The sequence below is a fragment of the Grus americana genome, chromosome Z (genome assembly GCF_028858705.1).
Source record: "Grus americana isolate bGruAme1 chromosome Z, bGruAme1.mat, whole genome shotgun sequence".
In the NCBI taxonomy this organism is placed as follows: Eukaryota; Metazoa; Chordata; class Aves; order Gruiformes; family Gruidae; genus Grus; species Grus americana.
This window is the reverse complement of record NC_072891.1, coordinates 12,302,496-12,328,065: the sequence shown is the minus strand read 5'-3', so window position 1 is coordinate 12,328,065 and position 25,570 is coordinate 12,302,496. Positions and strand designations below refer to the sequence as shown.

Sequence of the window (25,570 nt, the reverse complement as noted above, 5' to 3'; positions counted from 1 at the left end):
GCTCCCCTGCTTTCAGTTCAACAGGAAACTTAAATGATGCTTTTTATGATTTCCTCCTTTCTGTGGGGATGCCATGCCAGACCCTATTTCCTAGCTTTCCTTTCCGCCTGCTGTCCTGCAGGGACAAATCCAGGCAGGCTGAGGTGGGGAAAGCAGACAAGACCGTCCAGCACAGACTCTGCTTGGTGCAGTTGCCAAGCTCTCCCTCCGTGTCCAATGCACGTTGGCTAACCCAGGCTCTGCGGATGCGGGGGGGAAATCTGGATGCATTTCTTCATCTATTTAAAAAGCCCAAATATTTGAACGCCCTGCTAAACGCAGGACAGGCGGGTCTCTAGGGCACCATGTATACAGCACAGTTCAGCACCACAGTGATGGTTTTGTTTTTAACCGCATTGATGAGTCCATTGTGTTATATAAGGGTTTTGGCCATCTCTGTGTGTTTTCATGTGAAATGGTGCCATTCTCTCAGCTTCCTTCTCTGAACTAGACATGCCTACATCAAAATCTGTTTGCTGAGTAAGAAGCCATTAGTGTTTCCAAAGATGATCCTCAGTGCATTGCTGGCTGATGCATTTGTTCTCTCCTCCTGTGTTTCTAAGTAGCAAAGAATGTATAAGTAAATAATGATTTGGGGGGGGAGAAATTGGTAATGGAAAAAATAACTTGAACAAGATTTGATAAAAATGCACTGTTTTGATTCAAACTCATCGGTTACAAGCATTTCCTGCAGGCCAGTGGGAATTGGAAGACTGTCTTTGTGGGACTTTGAAATCTTAGACATTTAAAAGTGAGACAATCTCTCTGCCTGTTACAAAACATAAGACAGCAATCAAATTGTATCTTAGCAAACAGCTGTTTTAGGTAGTACAACCAGCAGAACAAAATCCAACCTCTAGCTTACAGACAGGCCACAGCGTGAGCATCATTTCTTTTAACCTGCCATCGCTTTGAGTATGTTAAGACATTTTTAACTTGTAGATTTTGAACCCATAGAGCGATTACTGTGATCTTTTAATAAGCCGTGTTGATGAGAGGAGATTAACCCCTGTTATTAGGAGTTGAGCTAAATCTAGGGTGAAGGCATTAAGCTGAACGAAAAATCTGTGCCACTGGCAAAGTCTGTGAGTAAATCCCTAGCTGGCAAAACGCTTTGTCTTGCCTGGATTTAAAACAGACCTGCTCTGAGGAGGGTTGCTTATCAGACCTGTTTTCCCCTCACTGGTTGAATGATGGACCGCAGCTGCCTGGTCTAGGAGCCCCCGACGTGCTGGGAGGAGAGGGGCGAGCCAGGCGATGGTGGGTACGAGTCCCCAGCCCCAGCAGCTGAGCCTAAGCCAAGCTGCAGTCTTGCTCCGAAGCTCTTGGCTGTGGTGCCGGTGACTGGCTCCGAGCTTGCTGAGCCCAGGTGGCCATGCCATCATCGCGGGTGTGAGGTGAAAGCAGGCATGAACAGAGATTCAAAGACTGAACTGGAAAAAAAATCAAGGAATGCAAGGTCTCCCCCAAAACACCCATGCTTGGGGGTTTGGAGTCTCCTTTTGGCATTCGAGAAGCAGTTGGTCACTTCTGATCTGCAAACACCACTTCTCAGTGAAGAACTGAAACACTTTGATGTTCACTTTGGGTTCTTCTTAATTTATTCCTTAAGATCAGTCATTCCCTGAAACAGTGCTGTTGCCCCCCTCCCTCCAGTGAACTGTTTGTCACCCCAAAAAAGAAGAAATTCCCCAGCTCAAAGCCTGGGTGTCCTTGAGGCCAGAGGAAGAGTCACGAGGTTTGCTGTGGCTCCTCAGCCTGGAAGACGCACTCGCAGATCAGCTGGGTCCAGCCTGGTGCTTCTAGGCTGCCTGATCGGTCATGCTTAATTGCTAATTAGCTACCTCCAGCCCTTTCTCTGGGAATTATGATAATGAACATAAAGAACTGTTTATTCTAAATGAGACTTCCCAAGGGTAACAGCCTCCTCGGTGGCTGTAGAAATGGAAAGCAAGCCTGAGGAAACACCAGGGCGCTGTGGTTTTTGGCAACAGATGATAAACATTTCTTTGTGGATGGAGCAGAGCATGTAATTTACTGCCCAGCTCTAACAAGAGCAGTCTTGACCGTTTTGCTATTCTTTGCCGTCACCGTCAAAATGCAACAGCTAAATCCCAGTTAGAAACTGTGCAGTTGATATTTTTGTAGGTAGTATAAAACTTAACTTACTGGACTTTATCTGTGGAAAATTAATCCATCTTTTTTATAAGATCTCAGATGTTCTCTTAACAGCTTCATTGCTCACGGAGGGGCAGACGGATCCTGCCCACCCTTCTGTAGAGGACAGTGGTGGTGGGATCAGGTAGCACTTAGGCACTTGTGCAGATGGCAAGGGCAGGAGGCTTCTGTTGGAATCCCTGCTAGTTTTGTATTGCACAGGTAAAAGATGGTGATCTAAAGCCACTGAGCTTGCAACTCAAGCACAATGATCAGTCATTTTTATCAATCCCCAGCAGCATTTGAGGAGCAAGCTCAGTGGCTTTAGATCCCTTCCAGCCCAACCCATTCTATGCTTCTATGATTTACTTCAAAAGACCATCCCCTGACAAAAGCGGATCACAGTGGCTACTTTACTGCAATTTCAGTGACATCCCAGTGGGCAATACAAGTCCAGTTGTCCCTGTTTTATCCCCAGAGCCACAGGACAAGGGAATACATCAACACAGAGCAATGCCTGGGCAGAGAGATGGATACAGGCAAGCATCCCACTGCCAGGCCCACGCTAGCACATTCAAAACTGGCTTGGGCATCTTTGAACATTGCTGCATGATACCACGTATGAACAGTGAATTGAAGTAACTAAAATTCAGAGATTTGAGTTGTGTGCCAGCGAGGGCAGTACCCATGCCATCTGGTAATGAACGTAGGCAGTGCTTGCCGCTTCCTGGCACAAGCTGTTGGAGAAACATCGGGCAAATCGGGGTTCATGGAGCACCCTCAGCTTGTTCCTCAAGGAATGAAGTCATGGACCCTGATACAAGTATATGACCTACACACTGGGCTAGAAAAGATCTGGGCCTGGTGACTGGAGAGCCCATTCTCATGATTTTTCACCCCAGCCTGTGTTTTACGCTTGTCCCACCTTAGACTTCCACCAGTGCTCCTGGACGATGCACTGTCCCTGGGCTGGCACTGAGCTGCTGGGGCAGCCCATGGTGTCACACTGTGATACTCTTGACTGCATCTTCTGCAGGACCACATCTGGTAAATGATTCTGGCGGAAAAACTGGAAGTTGGGCATTAACTGAAAAAGTGCGAGGGGACAAACAACATCTCTGATGGCTTAAAGGAGTGCTAAGAGTGAATTTGTTGTGCTGGAAACAGGGATCAAATATAGTCACTGTAGCACACAACAGTGACCTTGTGAACATGCAAAGGGTTCAGCACTCACAAATTAAGAAAAGCCAGTGTTAACCACATGCCAGCATAATTTTCACTGGACTCCTCTGTTTCTCTGTTATGATTCAGCATTTAATTACATGATTGTAGTCTAGGTTTTTTTTCTAATTCTGTTTCTGGAAGGGTTTCCTGAGAGGTCCAAACGCAATGAAGTTTTAGTATTGCAACATCTCCCTGGTTTACAAAACAGCTTAATCTACAGGGAGGGTCACTAGAGCTATGCAGCTGAGGGGGCGGCTGCCCTTGTCTGCAGCTCTGCAAACAGAGTTCCCCTAAGAGTTCCCTCAAAGGCCGACCCCTCTCTCTAGGAGCTCTCGGTTCACAAGGCTTGGCTGTCAAACCACAGGCACACACCCAACCTCCCACGCGGGGTGATGCATTTGTGCATGGGGGTGCTTGGGTTGTCTCCTCAAGGAGGAACCTTCACAGGGTCTCCCCACCCCGTCGCAGGAGGAGGACAATGGGCTGTGGCTGGAGACCATCAACAGAGTGAGCAAGCAGGAAACATCCTCTTGTTGGTTTTGGTGCAGATTTCCCCGTTTCATGTCCTTTGACCACCTCCCATAGCAGTGAAGCTGTGAAAGAGTTTTTTAAAAAACTGAATATACCTGCTGAAAATTGGGACGTTAAAGCCCAGGTTTTCCCTACCTATGTTTATCACTTAACCAAGGCACCAGAGTTAGGAGATGTGCCATGCCGTTGCCAGGCTGAGCCTTTCTCCAGAAGTGTCTGTCCCTCTCTGTTGAATACAGAGGGACCTGTGCTTAGCTAGGCCCTTCGCTGTGCACGCTGACGGGGTGAGTTTGGGATGACATTCAGCTACTTCACAGAAAACTGTGTATAGTTATAACAAGGGATGTGATGGCATTGATTGTCCTGCATTCACAATGAGCTAATGTGGGGAACTCTGTCCTGGTCCATACATATCCGCTTTCCACACCCTGTAATAGCTGTGGCTTGAAAATATATTTGGTAGTAAATCTAAGGAATTATCTAAGTGAGAAGTCAAAGAAATCTAAGTAAGGAACATACTTTCTTGGAAATCTCTTTATGTTGAACTTTTAGTTTCTATTTGCAACGCTCATACTCTAGTGGTTAACATCATGGAAATACAAACATATTATTGCTACCAGTACTAATTAGGCCTGTGGAAAGGTCCAGAAATCCAAGCCAGAGAAAAACATGTAATACGACACATTTCTAAATGAAGGTGTGCTTTTGTATTTTAAGGAAAAGTGGGGAGTTTGTGCCAGCAAACACCATGCAAGTTCTCAGCAGAAGCCACAAGCTCTACGTGCAAGCAGGAGAGCGTGGTGGTGTTTTCAGGTTATGGGCTTCCTTGCACATGATGACATTTATTACTGCTGAGCACCAGTGTTGTGGATTTTGCTGGATCCTTCAAAGAACGAACAGAAATGTGGGGGGGGCTTGGGGTGACCTACTGCCACCCCTAGTTTCTCAGTGTCACTATAACTTGGATTGCTTCGGTATCTCATTACTAAGGGCTGAATGTTTTTCTTCTGCTTGTAATGCAATCTCCAAACTTCATCTATAATGAAGTACTCTGCTTAATATCCTGCCTTACCTTTCATTCGATTTTTATTGTTGTATTTTAGGAGATTCATCCACAGAAGTGTCTGTGTGGCCAACAATAAAAAGCCCAAGATAAATTTATTCTGAGTTATCATCTGCAGTTGTGATAGATAATAGATACTGAATTGCTGTTAGTATTATGATTCACTTAAATAAAAAACATATGCCCGAAGTCAGCGCCTTGGAGATAAGTCAGACATCTGGCTGAGATTCCACATTGGGGAATGTAAATGATGCAGATGGTGAGATTATAATGCACACTGTGCCCATCGGGTTATAACAGTGATGAACAAGCACTTCTTTAGGTAGAAAAGTGGGGAAAAAAATCCAAACTAAGAGTTGAAATTTCTCAAGGAATGTACATGATATTAATTTCAGTTTGGAGTTTGCATGCAAGTGTTTGGGGGAGTCTGCTTTAAACCGCATGCCAAACCTTTATTCCAAATATATTAGAGTGCGCCAGATATAATATAGAGCTTTCAAACAACTTTGTAAAATCAGATTGATATCTCAGGCTGTAAAAACGTTGAGTTTTCTTCCTTGGAGTGTTTTGGGAATAAAAACTAACTTGTGAACAGACTATGAAAGAAAACAACTAGTTTCTTTTATTCTACACAAAATACTGCCTCCACAAAAGTGTAGTGGTGTGACCTGTGAAGTGGGCTCAAAGCCAATGCACAGGTATTACGTGTAGATACATTGGCGGGAATGTAGGAGGAGTCCAAACTGACACAAAATGTACATTCTGAGAGGAAAAGAGGCATGAATCTTGCAGTGCTAATCTTGTCTTTGCTGATACTGATTTAGCCTCAGATCTAAATTTGGCATTGTCTCTACAGGCTGGCACAGACCAATGCCTGTGATATCACTTTTTGGAGACAACATGCATCCTTCAGGGAGAGCTAAAATTAACTCAGGGAGAGCCAAAGTGACTGTCACCCACAGTCACACGAGTCATGACAAGCTAGTCAGAAAAAATACGCTACTCCCTTATCTTCCAGACTTCCTTAGCAGTCACTCTATATTGTACTTAAGTACAGCATCAAGTCGAAAATGTCTGGAAGTTTAGTAATGATGGTCATAGCGTGAAACACATTAGAGGACCCTAAGTTAATATGAAAAAATCAGCCAAACTTTCCCCAAGTTCTTTGCTTCTATGTGAAGGTGGCAACTCTTGCCTATGATCAGGGTCATGGTTGATCCCGGGCAGCCGATCGGGGTGGCATCTGCCATTGCTTGTCAATGCATCCTGCAGGTGATGGGCCACCATCCCGCCGCTGGCCAAGGCCACAGCCGTAACTTCCCTGCTGCAAAAAGCTCTTAGTGCTGTCTCGCATTACATTTGGAAAATAGATTTTAATAGCTCAAGGTACATCACATCCAATTGACATTTCTCCCATAATCTCAGAAAAAAGAGATTTTTAAAACAGTAGGTGACCCTAAGATGTTGCTGTGGCCGAGGCAGATGAGACCGTCGCGCACTCCCTTAGCAGTGCACCTTCGAGATTCATCTCCTGAGTACCTGCATCAGCCTGTCTTCTCTTCACCTTGCACTGAAGACAAAAGGTCTTTCCTTTTCAAATGATCCACAGCCTGCTCCCCCCAGCATGAGAAGATGCTCCTTGTGCCTGTGAGGACATCCTGAAGGAAAATGGTCTCCTCTCAGCCATGAGTGCTGTGACATGAAAATGTTATTTAAATACTGTATAGAGAATAAAGCTCTAGCAGAGATGAACGTGCATGTTGTAGCAGTTGTTTAATCTTCGTGTTAACAACACCGAGTTTGTCAGGTTTATGGTATGGATCCACTGAGGGCTGTGCAGGCAGGTTCAGGTCCTTCCATGAGGATTCAGTCTTCTCTATATTTCCTAGGTATCAGGAGGCGTTACAGTAATGAGACATTTATACTGCAATACCTTAAATGTGCTAAGGGTAAAGGAAGAACAAGAAACGTGGTGCTGAGCATTGTCAGGAAACAGTAGCCTGAACTGTTCAGAAATGGGTTTTGCCCAGACGCACCAAAATTAGCCTGCAAAAAAAGTGACATTGTGAGAGAAATGCCAAAAGCCCATGGCAGAATGACGGGGAGAGATGCGTTCCCACAAGCAAACAAGCACATGGCCAGCAGTGAGCACGTCTTAAAACTGACACTCAGCAGGATGCTTGCCTTCATTGTGGCTCACGGAAATAAGGCAGACAAAGCAAAATCCAATCACCAGAAGAAAACAAACTTTTGCAAGTGAGTTGAAAAGACCCTGTGGCGGCAGACGAAACCACTGAATGCCACGACTGGGCTGGTGCACAGGACAGTTGTCCAGGATGATCTGCAGGGACGGGAAAGCTGATGAAATGAGGCAAACTGAGGGACGTTTGTAAAGAAAACCAGCGTCTGATGCAAGGAAAAGCTCTGATCCTGTACAGATGAGCTCTTACAGAGTGCCTGCAAAGGCAGGCTGGAAGAGTCTGAAGCCAGTCATCCTCCATGTGTGCCTTCAAGGAGTGATGTTAGCCCTAGACAACAGCACTACCTGTATATATCCTACCCTGTCTTCTGGGTAAATTGGTTAGCATCCCTGATTTTGATCTCGCTCTGGTCTCACTTTTTTTTTTTTTTTCTTCTGAGCCCAAACTTTGAGCCCATTTGGATGCTTCATATGACAGAGTCGCTCCAGTGATTGCTGCTCTGAATTGCTGCCTGTAGTTGAACTGCTCCGCCAGCCCCAGCAGAGCCATCCCCGGTTTGCATTGTTTTTAGGAAGGGGTATAGTAATATAAATTTTATAACTGCCTGCAGGCATGAGTATCTGAAAACACAACCCTGTTTCAACTGTGCTGCATAATTAATACAAGGGTAATTGCACAATACTGCAAGCCAATAGGGGACAAAAGAAAAAAAAAATTTGGGGTTGCACCAATAATACCAAAATGGCAGCTAGAAGCATCACTTTCTATTTTGCAAAGGCTCAATGGAACAGTAAAATTGGACAAATTGTAGGAGAAAAATGAGCACCACAGAGGAATGGAACTTCTCTTTTTAGATGAAGTGAAATAGCCCAGAACAAAGCAATTACCCAAGACAAAGCACACTATAATGCAAAAGGCTTACATGTGCTTTTGTATGGGTCACCCGACTGTCCACAAACCTGCCAGTTACATGTTGGTAATAACTTCTAGATGTAAAACACCTTCATCCCAAAGTGCTTTACAAATGGACATGATGGGTATTTTCTCAGGTATTTGCTTACTAAGGACGTACAGCCACTTCTGAAGGGCAGCAGGGCAGTGGGTTGGGAGCACACCCCAACGCACCCCACAGTTCAAACCACAACAAGATTACTGGGTCAGTTTTGAACTTTGTGGATAAATTCTTTGCAACTATAAATATTTCCCTCCTATTAAAAAAAGAAAAAAGTAAAATAACATTATGCAGTAGGCCAAAAAGTCTAAAATTGATATGCTCCATTTCTTTACATGGAAATATTTATTTCTTAATAAGTAAAGTGAGAATAAAGCTTATCAAGCAATAAAAAAATACATTTTTCTGGGTGAAGCACGTACCTTCACTACCAGCTGTGCTCTGGGCCAAAGTCATACGGCTTAGTTTCTCTGATGAAGGGGCTAAACCAGCTAAAGCTGTTTTTTCCTTCCCAGGCAGCATAATCTTGGCAAGGTCACAGATTCTGACAGTGCAATTTTCCTTTCTCAGGAAAGATCTGTTTCAGATGAAGATGGGTAGGACTGGGAGATTGGCGGTTGTTTTCCAGCATCGAGCAGTAGTGTAAGAAGTTGTGCAGGTTTCCCCCCATTAAGTCATCATGCCTGAGGTTCCCCTGACGTTCATCACAAGTAATCCCCACCAGCTGAGAACCACACCTTCACTGGCCACCTGAGGACGGGAGGGTCTAGGTTTGGGGTTGTGATCCTCCCCCTCAGCTCTCTTCCCCATCCCAAAGGTTTTTGCCTTCAGGTCTCTATCCCAGCAGGAAGGGCTGCCCCGCAGTGGGTCCACTCTTTCTTTGGTTCATTTCCACCCTTTTGCTCTCAGTGTTTCATAGCTAGCCAAAGAAAAGTGCCTCTTGGTCCTCTATCAGGCTGTCCAGGCATCATGCCTGGTAGCAGAGCCCATCCCCGCTTTTGGGGCAGTGGGTTAGAGGATAAAGAGAGTGAAATGAGGGGTGAGTTGACTTGATAGCATTTCAGCATCTCATAAAAGTCTTGTGTTCGACCTCAGTAGGTTATTCAGGACTAAACCCATCTTCCAGCAGCAGGGTGGGGAGAGAGGAGCAGCAGCCAGTGCCAGCTGAGTTAAATGAGGCAATAGGAAATGGCCTGTCCGTGGGGCTGGGGCTGTGGTTTGCTCGGTTAGGGCATGGAGCAGTCACTCCTGCAATTAGTACTTGGCTAATGGGTGGTTGACACCAAGTTCAGGCTCTGTCTGGCTTGAAAGCTGAGCCCTGTGTGGGACATGACGTGCTGGGGACATGGAAGGAAGTTTCTGAAAACAGCTTTGCTTCTTATTTTTAAAACTGGCCCCATGCCACCCATTTGCTCACAAATTAAAGAGGAGCAGGATGCATTGACTTTGAGTGGGCACCGATGGTCTGGCGCACTCTGTGCTAAAATCACTGCGGCCCATTCATTGGCAGGAAGACAGGATGGATGGTGTTCCTCCTCCTGCCATTTTTAACAGAGAAGCTAATTGCCACATCAAAAAGCTGCTTCGTGAACTTCCCATCATCTGCTGACTGCAGTCTAAGCAGAAATCAGCTCCACAGGCAGCGCATATACCACCATCGCGTCCCAGATACCAAGCCTTCTAGTGACACCATATAAATAACAGCTCGTTCCAGTAATGCTTGTCTGCTTAGCGAATTGTTTCAGGATTTACTCCATCCACCCTACCCTGCAACAAATAACCTGCAGATGTGTGGCTCTAAAAATAATCCTTGGCATTGGGGCCATCATACAGCATCACTACATAATTCAGCAAACTTTCATACTGCATTGTTTTAAAAATGAATCTTTTCTGTATGTTGGAAGTGGTTCATGGAGACAGATTCTGTCCTAACATCGACTGCTCTGTAGATACAGCGTATTTTGCTATCATCTCTGTGGACAATAAACATGGATCTGGCTTGTGAACATGTTATTTTAAGAATTATTTCTTTCCTTGTCCAATTCATTAAGTCTGTATACTTAATAAGCAGTTTCAGCTTTTACAAGGTCTTCTCTGGGAACAATAAAAGAGAAGGGAAAAGGAGAGAAACATCTGGATCAGTGAAACACTCTTGAAATAATATCTTTGTTAGTGTCTTTATAGAGATTTCCAAGGGCTTACATTAAGAAGTTAATTCCATTGCTGCTATTGATGTTGAAAATATATTAGAAGCACAATTTTAACTTGGTCTTGTTGCTTAGATAGCAATCAGAGCTGGCCAACTCTTTTGTTTGAAAATATTGTCATGACAAATAGCTTTGTTTGTATTTCATTCAAGATTTACTCCTTTAAAATTTTATTGTGAAAATGGAGAGAAGAGGGGAGAGAAAACAGTGGGAGGGGATCAAAGCTGCAATTCTATTGCAATTTTACAAATCACTTTTTTTGGTTGTTCTTTCTTTGTTTCCCATTTTTTAAATATTTTTAAAGAATATCTGCTAGTGATACTTTTTGATTTGGTTGCCTACAGTTTTATACACTTATCAACAAACTGGAGCTATGATGCTCAGGGGCTGGAGCACATTATATTCAAGAAGAGCCCAAGGGACCTGTGTTTGCTCAGCCTGGAGAAGAGGGAGCGAAGGGGCAAATTTAATTGGTGTCTCCAACTACCAAATGAGGACTTGTAGAGAAGACAAAGCCAGACCTTCATCAGAGGTGCACTGCAGAAGGACATGAGACAAGAGACGTGAGTTGCACCAGGGACATTTTAAGTAGATATAAGGGGGGAAATGCACAGTGAAGTGGTTAAGCACTGGAAGTGGGTCCCAGAGATGTGAGGCAATCTCCATCCCTGAAGACATTCAAAACTTATCCGGGCCAGTCTCTGAGCAGTTAACCCTGCTGTCGGGTGCGCTTGGATCAGATGATTTCCAAAGGTCCCTTGCAACCTACACTGTGAATCTATTTTTCTAAATTTATGTGGGTTTTTTCCTAGGATTTATTTCTGCTGCTTATAGGATGGCTGTAACCTTGACTTGAAAAATTCCCTTGGCTGCACTAAAGCCGGGTCATGCCCCAGTGACTCTAAGTCAGTACTGGAAGGAAAAAAATCCTTAGGCATAAGTGGCTGTTAAGCACCCTTATGTGATTCATAATGTATAAAATTAGATCACTATGCTTTTTGCTCTCTAATAATGTGTGTGCTCTGAAGATATGAGCCATTTCATACCTCTTGTCTGTAGCTGGTATATAGAGAATGCCTAGTTTCCCATTATTCTGGGACAATTTACGTAAACCTCCATACCCTGTGTGGTGTCTTGTCCTTTCAATATGAGTTTTTCACACCAGAGAGGCAGAGCGTCCAAACGCAGACATCTTCCTCACGCTCAGTGCTTAGTGCTGGAAACCAAAGTGTCGTCTGGACATTGATGTAGCCAGCATAGAGAATGAGTTACTCAGAGCTGCATGTTTCTTAGATTATTTTTCCATGCTTTTTGACTTTCCTAAAAGCTGATGGCTTTGTGTCTGGCTCTCCCCACTTCTAGACTATTTAAATCAGAAGCGTTAGCCTGGCTGGACTTATTTGCTTGCTTTACTCCCAGAACTGAATTTCAAGAACCATCACAAATTAAAATATCTGTTAAATGTCTGAATTAAATATCTGTCTGTACCTAGGGTGTGGATGGATGGTGTGCCCATGGGGGGTAGTACAGGAGCAGGGGTACATGTCAAATCCCGAATCCATCAAAAGGAAGAGGTTTGCAACGGTTTCCAACGATAAATGTCAGCCTGACTTGATTGAGTTTATGCCACGAATGATTGTCTGAAACTGTTCTTCCAAGCAGTCCAGTTGTAGCACATCCTCAGAGCTCACCCATCATCCTGAGTCTTGTTGCCAACCTCACACGTGTTCATGGCAAAGCCGTGGGGGATCCACGGGGATTTCTGCAGAATCAGGATCAGGGTCTTACATGGCAGCTCACCCCTAAGTGAGCAGAGACCAAGTTACTAGCTTGTCTCTGAAGGTTAATTGGGATTTATGTCCTGTTTGGAGAAATAGCTTTAGAAATCTGACTTCCTTGCATAGTTTCTATGATGTGTTTTTCTGTGCATGCGTGTGTAAAAGGCACTTGCCTTCTATTGTTTATCGAAAGGAGTTTATTAGACATTGCTTATGCAGCACTTTTGTGATCTTCTTGATGAAAGATGCTATATAAACGGGGTTGGATTGGACTGGATTCAGTAAGTCTACAAGCTTGCCAGCAATTTATTGCTGTTTGACTCCAGTGACCGAGCACCAGCACGGCAGCCAGTGAGCAAGCGCAGTTCCTTCAGCACTGCTCTGGCTCTGCCTTCCGTACTGAAATGGAATTTATTACTCTCTATCTAGCATGGGTATTTGGTAGGAAATTGGAGCTACAAAATGAAGAGTCATGGAAGTTTAAAAAAATCCAAGAGACAGGACAGATGTGCTATGATTAGTCCTATACTCTGGCTCACCTTGGGTTAGATAAATAATTGAATGTGTGCCGTCAGCAAGACATACTATTTACAGACTTGGAAGGAACTTTGGCTTGCAGTCCTTTAATTGGAAGTCAGAGGTGGTGGAAAAAAATATTTTTGCTTTCTTTTTGTACTTTAAATCTCAAAGCAGTGAGTTATTTTAAAACACGGGCTCAATCTTGGATCATTTCAATTGAGATTTAGAAGGCTACTTATTCTCAGAAATGACAATATATTTATGAGGGTGCATTATACTTTGCCAGTTCATTAGACTATGTGGTAAAACCAAACAGTGCTATCTTTGTATAAAATTAATTTTTTTTCTTCCCCTCAAATTTCACACCTGTCAAACATTAATTTGATTCTGCAAGATCCATACCAACCTCACCTGCAAAACTAAACAAAATAATTTTTTTGGTACAATGCCAGAAAATAAAAGAAATTTGTAAGAAAAGAGAGCAGGACAAAGCTGACAGCATGTATATAAAGCTGAGTCTAAGCAGATGAGAACAGTCAAAAGTCTTTCATTTAATCATTCTGCTATTTTTGACATGCTGTGTAGTGATAAACCACATGAGCATTCCCTTGCATTAAGAAAAAAAAAAAACCACCCAACAAAAACCCCCCCCAAAACCCCAGTGAAGTAAAAATCCAAGAAAGAGGGAAAGAAAGCACAGTCCAGCACTGAAGGAATCACATACGTGATTTTAAGGATGATGTTCACATGCATGTAAAATATCCAACAAATGGCTTTTCCAGTGGCAGCAGGGCTAATTACCTTTTTGAAGCTGTGTAATATTTTCCTTCTGAGAGTCTCCTTCTTTGCTTAGAGAATATTCACAGGCAGATTTTTACTTAGTCATTTTCAGACATTGATGTGCTAAATGAGATACAAGCACTGATGGATACCAGTGCCGCCACAGTTGGTCTGTGCTACAGAAAAAAAATGCTGATTAGTCTGTGGTTAGTGAACGTGTTTGCAATACCAAGGCTCTGGTTGGGCTTGGGACTGACAAGGACCAACCTTAGTTCTGGCCCTGTAGCACAGTGTTATGGCTTCCCCAAAAATGTGAAGCCCTAGTCTGTATGGTTCACGTGGAAGTCCCAATATTACCGTTTTCTTTCATTACACATCGGAAGGAAGGATCACAGGAAACATTTCTAAAAGTTTGTGTTCTTCCCAGAAAAGACCCAAAAAGCTGAGGTTTAGTTGCTGCTTCGTCCTGCAGCCAGCAGAAGCTCCTGAGCTCTTTTTATCTTGTGGGACAGCCTGCAGCATTTTCATACCAACCCCTTTCTCTGCATCCCAAAAGTCCTGAAATAGTCCAAAAGCAATGGTCTCCTGAGACCTCTGATGTGCTGACACAGCGGGAGGTACTGGGGAAGCGGTCTGCCTGCCCGGATTTTGTTTGAACACCTCCGCTGAACACCTCATTGCTTCTCATTTACTTAAACGAAACCACAAACCCCATCATGGCGAGATGTCCTGCGCTGTGTCCGTGGAGAACAGAGGCTCAGGGGCTGCTACAAAAAGGACATAGGACAGATGTTTTCAGTGGTTAAATTCCCCAGATCTGTGTAGTTTTGTTTTTTGTGCATGTTGTGCATGCTTTTTGTGCATTCTCCAGTTTTGTGCAGGTCAGCACCTATCATAACTCAAGCCCCACCGATACCTGCACAGCGTGGAGGGTTTCCTGCACCCCTTGAGGTCTCTTTTTTTTTTCTCTTTTATAGAGCAATGAGCTTTATGCATGCACAAATACTATGCTCTGCAGGGGCTACAAATCATCTTATCAGTTTGGAAGGTCCCTTCTGAGAAGAAGGAACCACAGTTTATACTCCAGCGCCATAAAGCTCCCTTTGACCATAAAAAGATGACATGAAACAGCACTCGGAGGAGAGAAGGAGTCAGTTAACAATACATTACAGTAAGGAGCAGCCAAGGAGCGTGTCTCAGAGCTTTCAGGAGCATTGGCCAGAGCCTTCCTGGGTAAGCGCTGGCACAGTTCTCCAGAGTCAACAGAGGCATGTGGCTTGTGCCAGGGGAGGATCTATTCCTTGGCCTGTGTTCACAGAAGAGGAGCCCAGGAACTGTGACTCTTATCAAAACCTTCTCATTAGCAATAACAGTAACGGGATTTCACTTCTGCTATCTGTCTTAATAACCAGAGTTGAGCAAAAGAGCAGATAGCAGGGCTTCTTTTTTCTAAGACAAAGAAAACTATTATATATGGGTAAATTTATTTAAGTTAAGTAGCTGATGAGAAACATGGCTTAGACTTGAGTAACACTTTAATCACTGAAAATCTGACTTTCAGAAAAATCAAGTAATAGGTTGCATTGATTTGCTGTCAGAGGTCTGAGTTCCAGCTTTGCTGGTGAAGGATGGCTCTCTGTGCTTGTTCAGGCAAATCCTGCTTTATTCGGTCAGTTAAGAGAAATAAAGAAGCGCACATATGCATACTGCAGTCATAGGTGCCACAGCATTTCCTAGGCAGTGGAAGACATGCACCCTACCCTCCGTTATTCACTCGTAGCTGGGATGGTGACTGGAAGGGCTCAGGCTGGCCTTGGACCTTGTGTTACACCCAATGTGAACATAAATTATCTCTTTGCAAAGCTGTGAAAAAGGACTAAGGCTGGAAATCATGGCAAAGTGTATGCTGAGCAAGTGTCTGCAGGAAGGCCATCCCCTCTTACTCAAGATTTCGGTATGTATCCCACAGAAAGGCAAACAAAATAAAGTGCATTCAGTTTTACACCATGTTGCCATAAATCTCTCCATGTGAATTATGGCGAAACTGTGCACAGCTACCAAGTTGCTTCCCTAATCCACTTGCGCTGCAGATGGGCTTTGTCTGTGCATGTTTTGGCAGACAGACCTGGCCCTCATTTGAATTTTTTATAGAATTTGAGAAAAACAAAGGTTGGGGGTTTTTTAAGTTACCTTGTTGGCTTGCTTTTATAGCTGTCTAATTATTTTTTGTAAGTTAATTGCTGTATTTTATATTTGCATTTTTGCTGCATTGTGTATTTCTGAAAGTCAGGGTGATCAAAAAGACATACTGGGCAGGCACAATAAGGACCCAGTCTTACAAAGACCCCTTTGTGTAATTGAACACAGCCATGCCACAGCCTTTGCTGACTCAGGTCTTAAAGATATGGCACGAGTTCTTCTGAGTTCATGTTATAACGTTGTCTGAAGAAATCTGGTTAAAAAAATTTTTTTCCTATCTTTTTCACCAGTAGGAAATTGGCTTTTTGATTATATACATTCGCTCAACTGTATTATCATTATTTTCTACCAGCACCAACCTGGGAGAACAGTATCAATGTAATTAAATGCACATAAAATGTTCAGCAGCTCTTATGCCCCCTAAACTTCGACTCTTCTGACACTCATGGATCAGAAATAGTGTGTCAGAGTGGAGGGATTTGACCTGCCTGACCACCTATGGAGCTGCTGCATCTTCCAGTGAAGCGACTTCAGGCATCAACTGCCCCATAGAAACTGTCCATGCGTGTGGTCCTACCCCAAAGGACGGGAGGTAGAGTGCCTCTGCTTGAATTACCTCTGTCCTGGAGGCTGACTCTCTGAACCCCAACAGTGTAGGGATAAAGTAAGGGTAATATTTTATCATAAGAACACACTTTCTGACTCAGCATAAGGATTTCTGTGCCTGCTTTGCTCCTTGGAGGCAAATATTTCCTAGAGTGGACTCTTCCATTTCTACTTTTGATGTCTTTAGCAAGAGTTTCCTTAACATATGATGTTCATCTGAAACCAGTATAAAACTTTTCTTTTTCCCTTCCCTTCACATTTCCCCTTTGCCTTCCCTTTTTTCAATCATTAAATGGCCATCACATATCTTTTTCAACATAATTGTCATGATAGCGTTTCAGAGTTGCCTCTTTACTGAAGTTAACCAAAACCTCAATAATGCATCAAGCAGCTCCAAGCCAGCCATTGTCACGTCCCAAGTCACTGACATGTTACTGCAGACAGACACAGGTTAATTATCACTTAAAATGTTTATCCTCTTATTGTTTGCATTTCCAAAGCATTTCGACTGCTGCAGGACCCTAAATCACTCCCTTCCCTCTTGCACAGAAGTGCTTTCTCAGTTCAGCATACCCTGGTCTCTCCGGCACCGCCGCCGGCCGCAGTGTCCCGGCGCAGAGCGGGAGGTGGGCTGGCGGTGACAGCAGCCCCGCACCAGGTGGAAACAATTATGGGAAAAAAAAGTGGTCCGCGCTGGATGAGTTACTGCTGATAGCTGCCAGATAAGCTAACTTAATAAAGCGGTGGCTTAATTAAGCCGCATTCCTTGCATCTTGCCTTTCGTCCTGCCTGTCTGGGGCGATGCTATCAAGCAGCAAGATGGGGCCGGGGGTGCTGTGCTGGTGCACCTCTGTGGGTCAGGAGCAGGGGGGACCTGCGGGCAATGGGACGTGGGGGTACTCCTGGAAAGCTCAGCTCCCCTTTCAGTCTGGAAGGTGATGTGCCACAAAAGCCTGCAACGAAGGCAGATCCGCTGCTTGCCTAGTCATGGATGTGCTTGTTGGTATCAAAGGTTTGACCCTAAATCCCATCTTCTGACGTTTAGTGATCCAGGAGCACCTCGACCTCCACAGCAGAGGGGAGTAGCTTAACATCTCCTTGCTTCTCCTGCAGCTACCTGTCAGAAAAAAAGGGTGACTTTGAGAGAGTACCTATTGCTATGGATTTTCTTACAGGTAACACAAAAGCTAGACATTGCAGTAGTCAAAATCATGGTGCCAAAAACACTCTGCGAATTTGGGCTTGTGCATGTTCCTGAGTGAAAATTGCATGAGAATCAGAAGGTTGCTATAGTTTTAATAGCTGGAGCACCCCATTAAAAACTGTAATAGATAAGTCTGCCAGAAGTTTCTCCTTTTGGAAACCAGATTTAATGAATCAACTTAATTTCCCTGTAGATCCAGATTATAGTGGTTGAGCTTCTTACACAGCGACATAGCAACTGCCTTGCTGAAAGTTATTCAGTAGCTAAAATTATCAGTGGGGACCCCCCTCTCACCTCTCATTATGTATAACGAGATCGCTGCTGTGCAACGTTGATTAGACATGTCAACCTGGAGCTGGATGTCTGAAAATGAGTGTTGCTAATGATCTACTCATGTGTCCATCATTTTGACAGATTTCTCTTCAGGAATGTAAAAAGCTAAAGCATCCAGGAACCCCAGGGTTGCAATGTAATGTTCAGAGAAACGTCTGTTGTATTGTATTTCCTGTGCATTAACCCTAAAGTAGCAGTTTCCCTGGCAAAATCATGCCGATGGCTGAAGCTTGCTGTTGAGTGTGGGCTGCACTAATAGAGATCTGTAATCTTGAACTGGGAACTGGTTGTCATGGGGAATTGGTTTCTGTGTGTGATCCTGAAAGCAGGGCATCCCTCCTCTAAACTACTTCTTTAGGTGTGATTTAAAGCTTTCATGATGGGAGAATTCAACAACAATTAAAAGGGAGACTGAAAACAAGGAAATCATTTCTCAAAAACTTCTCATTTCCCTGTGGAACTCATTGCTGCCAGATGCCGTTGAAGCTACAGATTTCAGCGAGGGCTTGTATATCTGCCAGGGCAGCACCATTTTCCAGTTGCTTTAACTGGAGCAACCCCCAGCGAGGCTGTGCAAGGCTGTGCTGGCTTCAGGGTGCCAGGGTGGTGTTTAATTGCTGTAACCCAGCGTGTAGTGGCTTCTCAGTGTGTGGCTGTGGGAGAGGGGTTTGATGAGGGCAAGCGGTTTGGCTATCGGGAGAATCCACGAAGGCAGGTAAAACCACAGTTTAGCCACACGAAAACCAACAAGTCCAGACAAAAGCCATCGCCGGTCAAGTTGAGAGGAGGGGCAGCTCCTGCAATGTTCCCAGCAGGCGAGCCCTTGCCCAGGAGCAAGCTGTGCTGGCTGAGATTTGCATCTGCTGCCACAAGCCACTCCAAGGGTGGGAGTCCCAAGGGTCCTAAGCCTGAAAATCAGGTGGGAATTCCAAGGGAGAAGGGTAGAAATGACGAAAGCTGCTGCTCCCTCTTTCTGCTTAGTTCTGGCTGGCACAACCCCACAGGTCAGCATCTCAGGGCAGGGTTGCCCTCCTCTCCTCTCCCATCTCCTAGTCCTCTCCCAAGCCGGGCTGTATCTTCCTCTGAAGAGCAGCTACAAGCAACCCTTTATCAGCCTCCCTTCTTCTGCAGACAGGAGGAGATGAATGTGCACTTGGAAAGCCATCGGCATGGCTTACAGCATATCAACAGCCTCCCCGATGCACCTTTGAACTCATTCCTCCTGCATTTGTTTGTCTTGCAGATAAAACTTCACAGCAGTGTTTGGAGAAAAGTCTAATGAGGGACCACTGTTTGCATAACAAAGCAAGGCTTCCTCTTCAGATGTTCAACCTTCATTAAGCATAATTTATATTCCAGCTAATCTTTGGAAGAGGCTAAAATATGGAGCTAAAGTTTGTTTTTACATAGTTTGGAGTAATGCATTGTTTGTATTAAGTGGTCAGTTGCAACTGATAGTTGATTTAAATTCAGCATAATGATGATTTGTGAGGGCTGCGTGTTGTCTAGGAGAGTGTTGTGTCACTGACTGCCATGGCTTTAGCACTCTTCTGCGTCAGTTATTGAATTAAAGGATAAGACCAAATGGATGGTTTCCCAGTTTTGCAGACACTTCAGCATGTCCACAAGGCATGAAAAACTGTGAATCTGCAAAATACTGTTGTGGGTTTTTTTCTGCAGACTCATGTAGACTTGGTCGAATAGTGCACTGAACAGCAGTTTGCTTCACTTCCAGCAGTCCGGGCAGCCACCACCCTGGGACCCTTTGAAGGTCACCATCTCCCTGCAGCAAGTAGCTCTGAGCGTGATAAGGGACACAACCATTCGGAAAAGCTCCTCAGTGCTGCTGGGCGTCCCGGTGACTTGCTGTGGTTTGCTGCCTAGAAAGCAAAGAAGCAGGTGTAGCTGAATGCCCGAATGTCATTACAGGCCAGTGTGGAATAAAGGTTAATCTATCAGCACTCAGACTGTGTTCGTAACATAGGCACATAAAGTGTCTCATCCTATTGACTCTTCACTGCAGTTTTATCCCCCTGCATGTATAAGATACTGTCCCTTGCTCCAGTTGAAATACCCAATATATTTCACTTATCACCTTCCAGGTTTATTAAAAGATGAATGACTGATAACATTTATCTTGTGTGTACTCCTCACTGAGACTTACCCCCTTCTGCAAGTTTACATTGTAATGATGGATGTTTGAAAACACCCTTCACCCTATTATGAAAATTATGACCAGAGTTGTGCGTATGGACAGCACTGAGGTGTGCTGCATCCTTTCAAACCAAGGGAGCAGGGTTTTCAGAAATGACTTGGGACATTGAGTGGGTCAGCGTCGAGGTGCGCAGCCCCAGGCTCCTCAGGCGGTGGGCCATGCTGTCATTTAAAATGCCTCATCGAGTGGTGGGTTTCCATGTTGTGTTATTTAATGCTGAGATATCTCCAACTGCAAAGTTCAGGATACTCATATTGTTTTGTTCATCACCTCTATGATTTACCCATGACTGTTTTTAAAGGCAGCACCAACCTTTAGAGAATATATTTATTTATTCGTTTATTTATTTTATTGTTTTTCAGGAAAAAATGCTGTAAGGGTTATAAGTTTGTTCTTGGACAGTGCATCCCTGAAGGTACGTGATTTCACTGTTCTTACCCTTCGTGTACCCATGCATTTGTCTTTCCCCATTTGCCCTGTTCTCCGCACTGCTGTTTGGAAGAGCATCCTGATATAACCACAGGCTCAGCCGTATTTCACGTGTCAGTGGGGGAAACTGTTTCCAAGAAATTGTTGGGAAAATAAAAAGATCATCGTCTTCCAAAAGTTTCACTTAGCATGCCAAGCCTTGATCCTCCCCTAAGTACACGTGGCTGCACAGATCTTGTACCATGACCTTGTACCATGTTTGTTGCAAACAAAGGGACACATTCTGCTCTCAGCTAGGTACGTGGGAGCCCTCTGCGCACCCAGGAGCGCACCTTTCCTGGCTGATGGCTTTTGCCATGTACCCCTTGATCTGGCACAGCTGATTTGGCTCGTAAGTGCACAGGGAGTGGGTGGCTTGGTGACTCACTCCTGCCTTTGGTTACCTGTTTCCCAAAAACATCAGCGAGAGGAGAGCATCGCCTAACAGTGTCTCTCTTCCGCTGCCTCTCCTGGTCATGGGCAGGGCTTCCTTGTCACCAGGGGCAGAGGGAGATGGGGAATTACTTGGGGTAGTTTGTGCAGCAGTGAAAAGGGAACGATGCCCTCCTGGCAGAGGGGAGCTGCCCGTATGCTTTGCAAAGGCAGCACCGGGGTCCCAGTGCTCGGAGGTTGCTGGAACAAGATCTCATTTAGGAAAAGGCTGAGCTCTGCCTGCCTTAACCTCGGGGGAGGCCTCTGTTGGGTCTACCCAGCCGATGGCTTCACTGAGCAGTAGCAATGCAACTTCGTCAGTTGCTCCCACCGCTTTGCCCAATTCGGATGAAATTGACTCTGATGTTGGCCAGAAACGTCAAGCCAAAAAACCTGGTTCACTCCAAAAAGCAGGTTAAAAAGTTGGTTTATAGTAACACATTTTTTTATTTGATGACATATGGAAAGCCTTGAGCTGACCTGAGAGTTTTCCCAGTTTGGGATTGTTATGTTTTGAAAAGAAAAGTGACAAATTAACATACTGGAGAGAGTCAGCTGGTTTTTGAGCTACAGTCTCCAGCCAACAGCGATTATAACCCAAACTCTGATACTGCTGCTTTTTTTTTTTTTTTAATTTGTATCTTCTTTGCTGCTGGATAGAAGCACTAGAACACTGGTTGCAAAAAAAAAAAAAAAAAAAAAAAACCAACAAAAAATCCAAACCAAACCCACATCCTCTCAAAACAGGAATTGTGTATTTGCTGCTTTCGTGCGAAGAAACGGTTCACAATGCCAGCCCACGCCTCGGGGAGCTGGGTAGCATTTGGGTGAAATCGATGCTCACAAAGAGTTCCTCATCCCGTGGTTTTATAGTGAGTTTTGCCTCGGTGTGTGTGGCATGAGATGACAGCTCCAGTGCGAGACGGGCACTTGGCGGAGGCGGTTGTGTGCATAGGAGGCTGAAGCCCTGAATCCTTTTGGGGTGGAAAGAAGCCAGGACTTTACAGTCTGGCCTCTAGCTTTCCTATGGATTGTAACAATTTTATACCTGGTTGTTTGCTAAATATAATGAATACAGCAGGAGAAGTAATAGGAACAAAAATAAAATTAGAACCATGACAATGTATTATTTTAGGCTTCTAATTTTCATCTCTTGAGGTTTTAGGTGATTATGAAAGCAGCTTTTATTGTGTACCCACTGACTTCGCTTAATCCAATCTATTAACTGCATCTCAGTGACCTGAGAGTTTCTGCCACTAATTGAATTTCTCTGCTGACTGTGGCTTCTCTCCCTTTGTATCTGCATTCCCCCTTTTTCAGCTTGATCTATATTTTGCCTTGAACTTAAGAGGCCACAGCAATTACATCTGGGACAATCTTGGGCTGTTGGTGTAGGGATGAGAAACATGATTCAGTGAAGCACTCTTTTCACTTACTCTGTTACAAGACATCACTTGGCTCTTCACACATTGTTTTGGCATAATCTTGACAGAGTAGCTGTATGAAATGCATATCTCAACACAGGCACATAAATACATTACAGATATGAGCTTATTAGAGCACATCTGCACCTTTTAATCCGGTACTGGCAAGTCAAAGCCATGAGTAGTTCCAGCCATGTCTTCTTCATGATTTAGCAGTGGATGCAGGGAGGATGGTTGGGAGCTGGATAGACTCTCCCTTGTTCACCCTCTTATGGCTGCCTTGGGAAGACACTGATCTTCTTGGACAGCTATGTAAACAGACTGTTTCCCAAAGGGTTGTGTCTTTGTCCATGTCTGTCTTTGGTTTCTGTCCTGTTATTTCTTGTCTGCCCTTGAAAAGCAACAGAAATCAGTGCAGTCCAGTATGAGTCCATGCCCACAGGTTCTGCATTTCATTTCCTTTGGACTCGCCTTCTCACTCTGAGTTTCAGCTGCAGGAGCAGAAAGCAATGATCCTCAGGAAACGTTGGGAGGAGTTTGCTTTGTGTATCTGATTCCCCCTGTAGCATCTTTTCCTGCTCCACCTGACCATCAAAGCTGGTCAAAAAAGAGCTCCTCACCCTTTTCTCCTGAATTATCGCTGCCTTCCTTGCTTTGGAGACTCACAGCTCCAACCAGGTCCTGTCTTGTGGCATCACCAAGAGTAAAGCAGGGACAGATGTAGTCTGAAACAACTTCTTTTGGAGAGTACCATCCCTACCACTGGTTTGTTCCTTGGGTTTCCTGGCTGTTGATTAATTCAGAGCAAAATACTCTATGACAGGCAAACACTAATCAGATCTGCTCTTTCCTCACTAATGCTGTTTCAGAAATTTCCTTGGTACAACTTTCCATGCTGTGTTGTTATTCCTGAGTTCATCGAAATATATGTAGAGACATTTGTTATTCTGCTTCATTTTTTTGTATTTTCCTAAAATCTGGAACAGCCTGATCCTCACCGTGTGGCTTTGATTTATTCTCAAACCACATTTCTTACGCTGGGCTGGCAGACAAGGGATTTGAATGTGGGAGGGCACGTGCATCCTCTGTTCTGCAGAGCACACGGAGGTGGTGCAGCAGCTTTTGACCAATTTCATCCCAGTTGTGAGGACTGTTCCTGAGGGAGTGATGCTACCTGGGACCAAAGCCCTGGGGACACACTGCTGCATGACGTGGGACCTGCCCACAGTCATTGTGTGATTTGGGTTGACTGTGTGGGATGTGGGAGCCACCAGCAAAGAGATTTCCACCTCGTGGACCCTTCCCTAGCTTTGTATGAAAGTAAATGAAGCAATGGTCTTGATGAAGCTCTGCCAAGGTGGATGTGGAAAGCATATTTAAAGACTAGTTACATGAAATATGGCAAAAGAGAGACAATTAAAGAGAACTGGCATTGTTTAGTCTAGAGAAAAGGAGACTGAGGGGAGACGTGATAACAGTTTTTATGTGTGAAAACTTGCTGCAAAGGGGAGAGTAAACTGTTCTTCGTGGCCAAGAAGAAGAGGACGAAAATAATGGGCTTAAATGGCTATAAGCAGAGTTTGGATTAGATATGAGTAAAATGCTTTCTATCTGCACAGATATTTAATCTTGGGAATAGATTGCATGGTGCTGGGCATCTCCATCCCTCAGGGATTTCTAGGTACAGGTTAAATGAATGTCGATTAGGAAAGGTTTACATATAGCTTATCTTGATTGTGGTGGAAGATGCCCCCTTCCAGCGCTGTTTTGTATGATTTTATTAGGGCACATCTATTCATGGAAGCGCAGGGAGGACAGAGCTCGTTTTGCCTCTGCTTGGAATAGGCTGAACATGGCACAGGCCAAATCCAGCATCTGCATGGGCAAACGCTGGCTAAGCAGCGAGCATGTTCACCTCAGTGATGGGCATGCAGGCCTGTTCTCCATCTGATTTTATTTCAGTGGAAAATGAAAATTGCAACTGTGCCCAGGAAAAACACCACTAATGCTTTATATTTGGGACTATTTAGTAGTGCCAAATGGAACAGGAGTTTACAGCCCCAGCGTGACCTAAAAAGCCCAAACTAGCACCCAGGCTGACCATGTTTGAAGGCAAGGGACATGTTTTTCTTCCGCACTTGTGCAAGGCTCTGCACCGTTCAACCCCGGTTACTGTTGGGAGGTCCTGGCGCTGCCATTCGCTGCCATAGCACTGCAGGCAGACTTCAAGAGTTAAAATCAGCACAGTTGTGAAGTAAGAAGGAAAGAAAGGATGCCTGCTATTCAAAAGGTGACAAGCACAAGGGAGGAAATTTGTGGCACCATTACAATAGTATTTTTTGGTCTAAGCAGCTCTGCTGGATATACAGCAGGTTGTTAAGTTTTGTTTGGCACTTTTCGGTACTCTGGCACACTGTCTCTTTTACCCCCAGTGCTATACATGGCTTTATGTACTCCATACCACAAATGCGGTTTCACTTGCTTTGCCATCTATTAGTTCATTTTAATTGTTTGGAAAAATCTTTGTACCCAGTGATGTCTGCTAGTCATTAGTGTGAGTCAATAATGAGTTTGGGTTTTAATTATTTTACACTGTATATATGGAAACACAGCGCCTTGCTAGGAATTCGGTCAAAACACTTAGCTTTGGTTTAGATGTATTTAGTCTGGAGCAGGGACAGGTTATTTCTGCTGCGAGCCCCCAGTACCCAGTCACAGGAGGGTCAGAGTGAGAACCGTGTGGATGCCGTGTGCAGGATGATGTTCCTCTGAAGTGATCATAGAAACTGCCACTTGCTTTGGCATAAAACCTGGCCTTCAGCAGGATTTCCCTGAGATGGTTTTAAGACCAGATGCTGCTTCAGTTCCTGTCTTCTCCTGGCAAATATTCCCCGTGGTGCTGCAAAGCCCTTGCACCCACAGCCGGGGGCTGCCCATCTGCCCCCAGGCCTGCCCCCAGCCCCTGGCAGGGCAGGGATGCAGGTGAGACCCTGTTTTGCTCTGGCATCTGTTCCCTGGACTGCAGCTCTGCTGCTACAGAGCAGTGAAATCAGAAACAGATGTGCCCTTCTTTGGGTTTCAGACTGGGACTTCAGTCTTTTGGGATTTAACGGACAAGCCCAGCCAGTGACTTAGCATACCCTAATCTGCACATTGCTATTATTAAGGGTGATTATGGTTTTGTAACAATGTGTTATTTGCTAGAAGGGTTATATCTGACTTTGAACAATTACTGTGT

At 44.5% G+C, this 25,570-nt stretch overlaps 1 protein-coding gene across 2 annotated transcripts in view; it reads left to right on the top strand.

Moving 5' to 3' along the window:
• The window catches only part of CCBE1 (collagen and calcium binding EGF domains 1), a 102,067-nt gene that overhangs the window by 54,618 nt on the left and 21,879 nt on the right, over window positions 1-25,570 (top strand). For both annotated transcript variants that reach the window (XM_054811171.1, XM_054811172.1), the window contains exon 3: window positions 20,371-20,423. In XM_054811171.1, coding sequence (XP_054667146.1) covers window positions 20,371-20,423 — 53 coding nt within the window. The remainder of the gene's footprint in view (window positions 1-20,370; window positions 20,424-25,570) is intronic.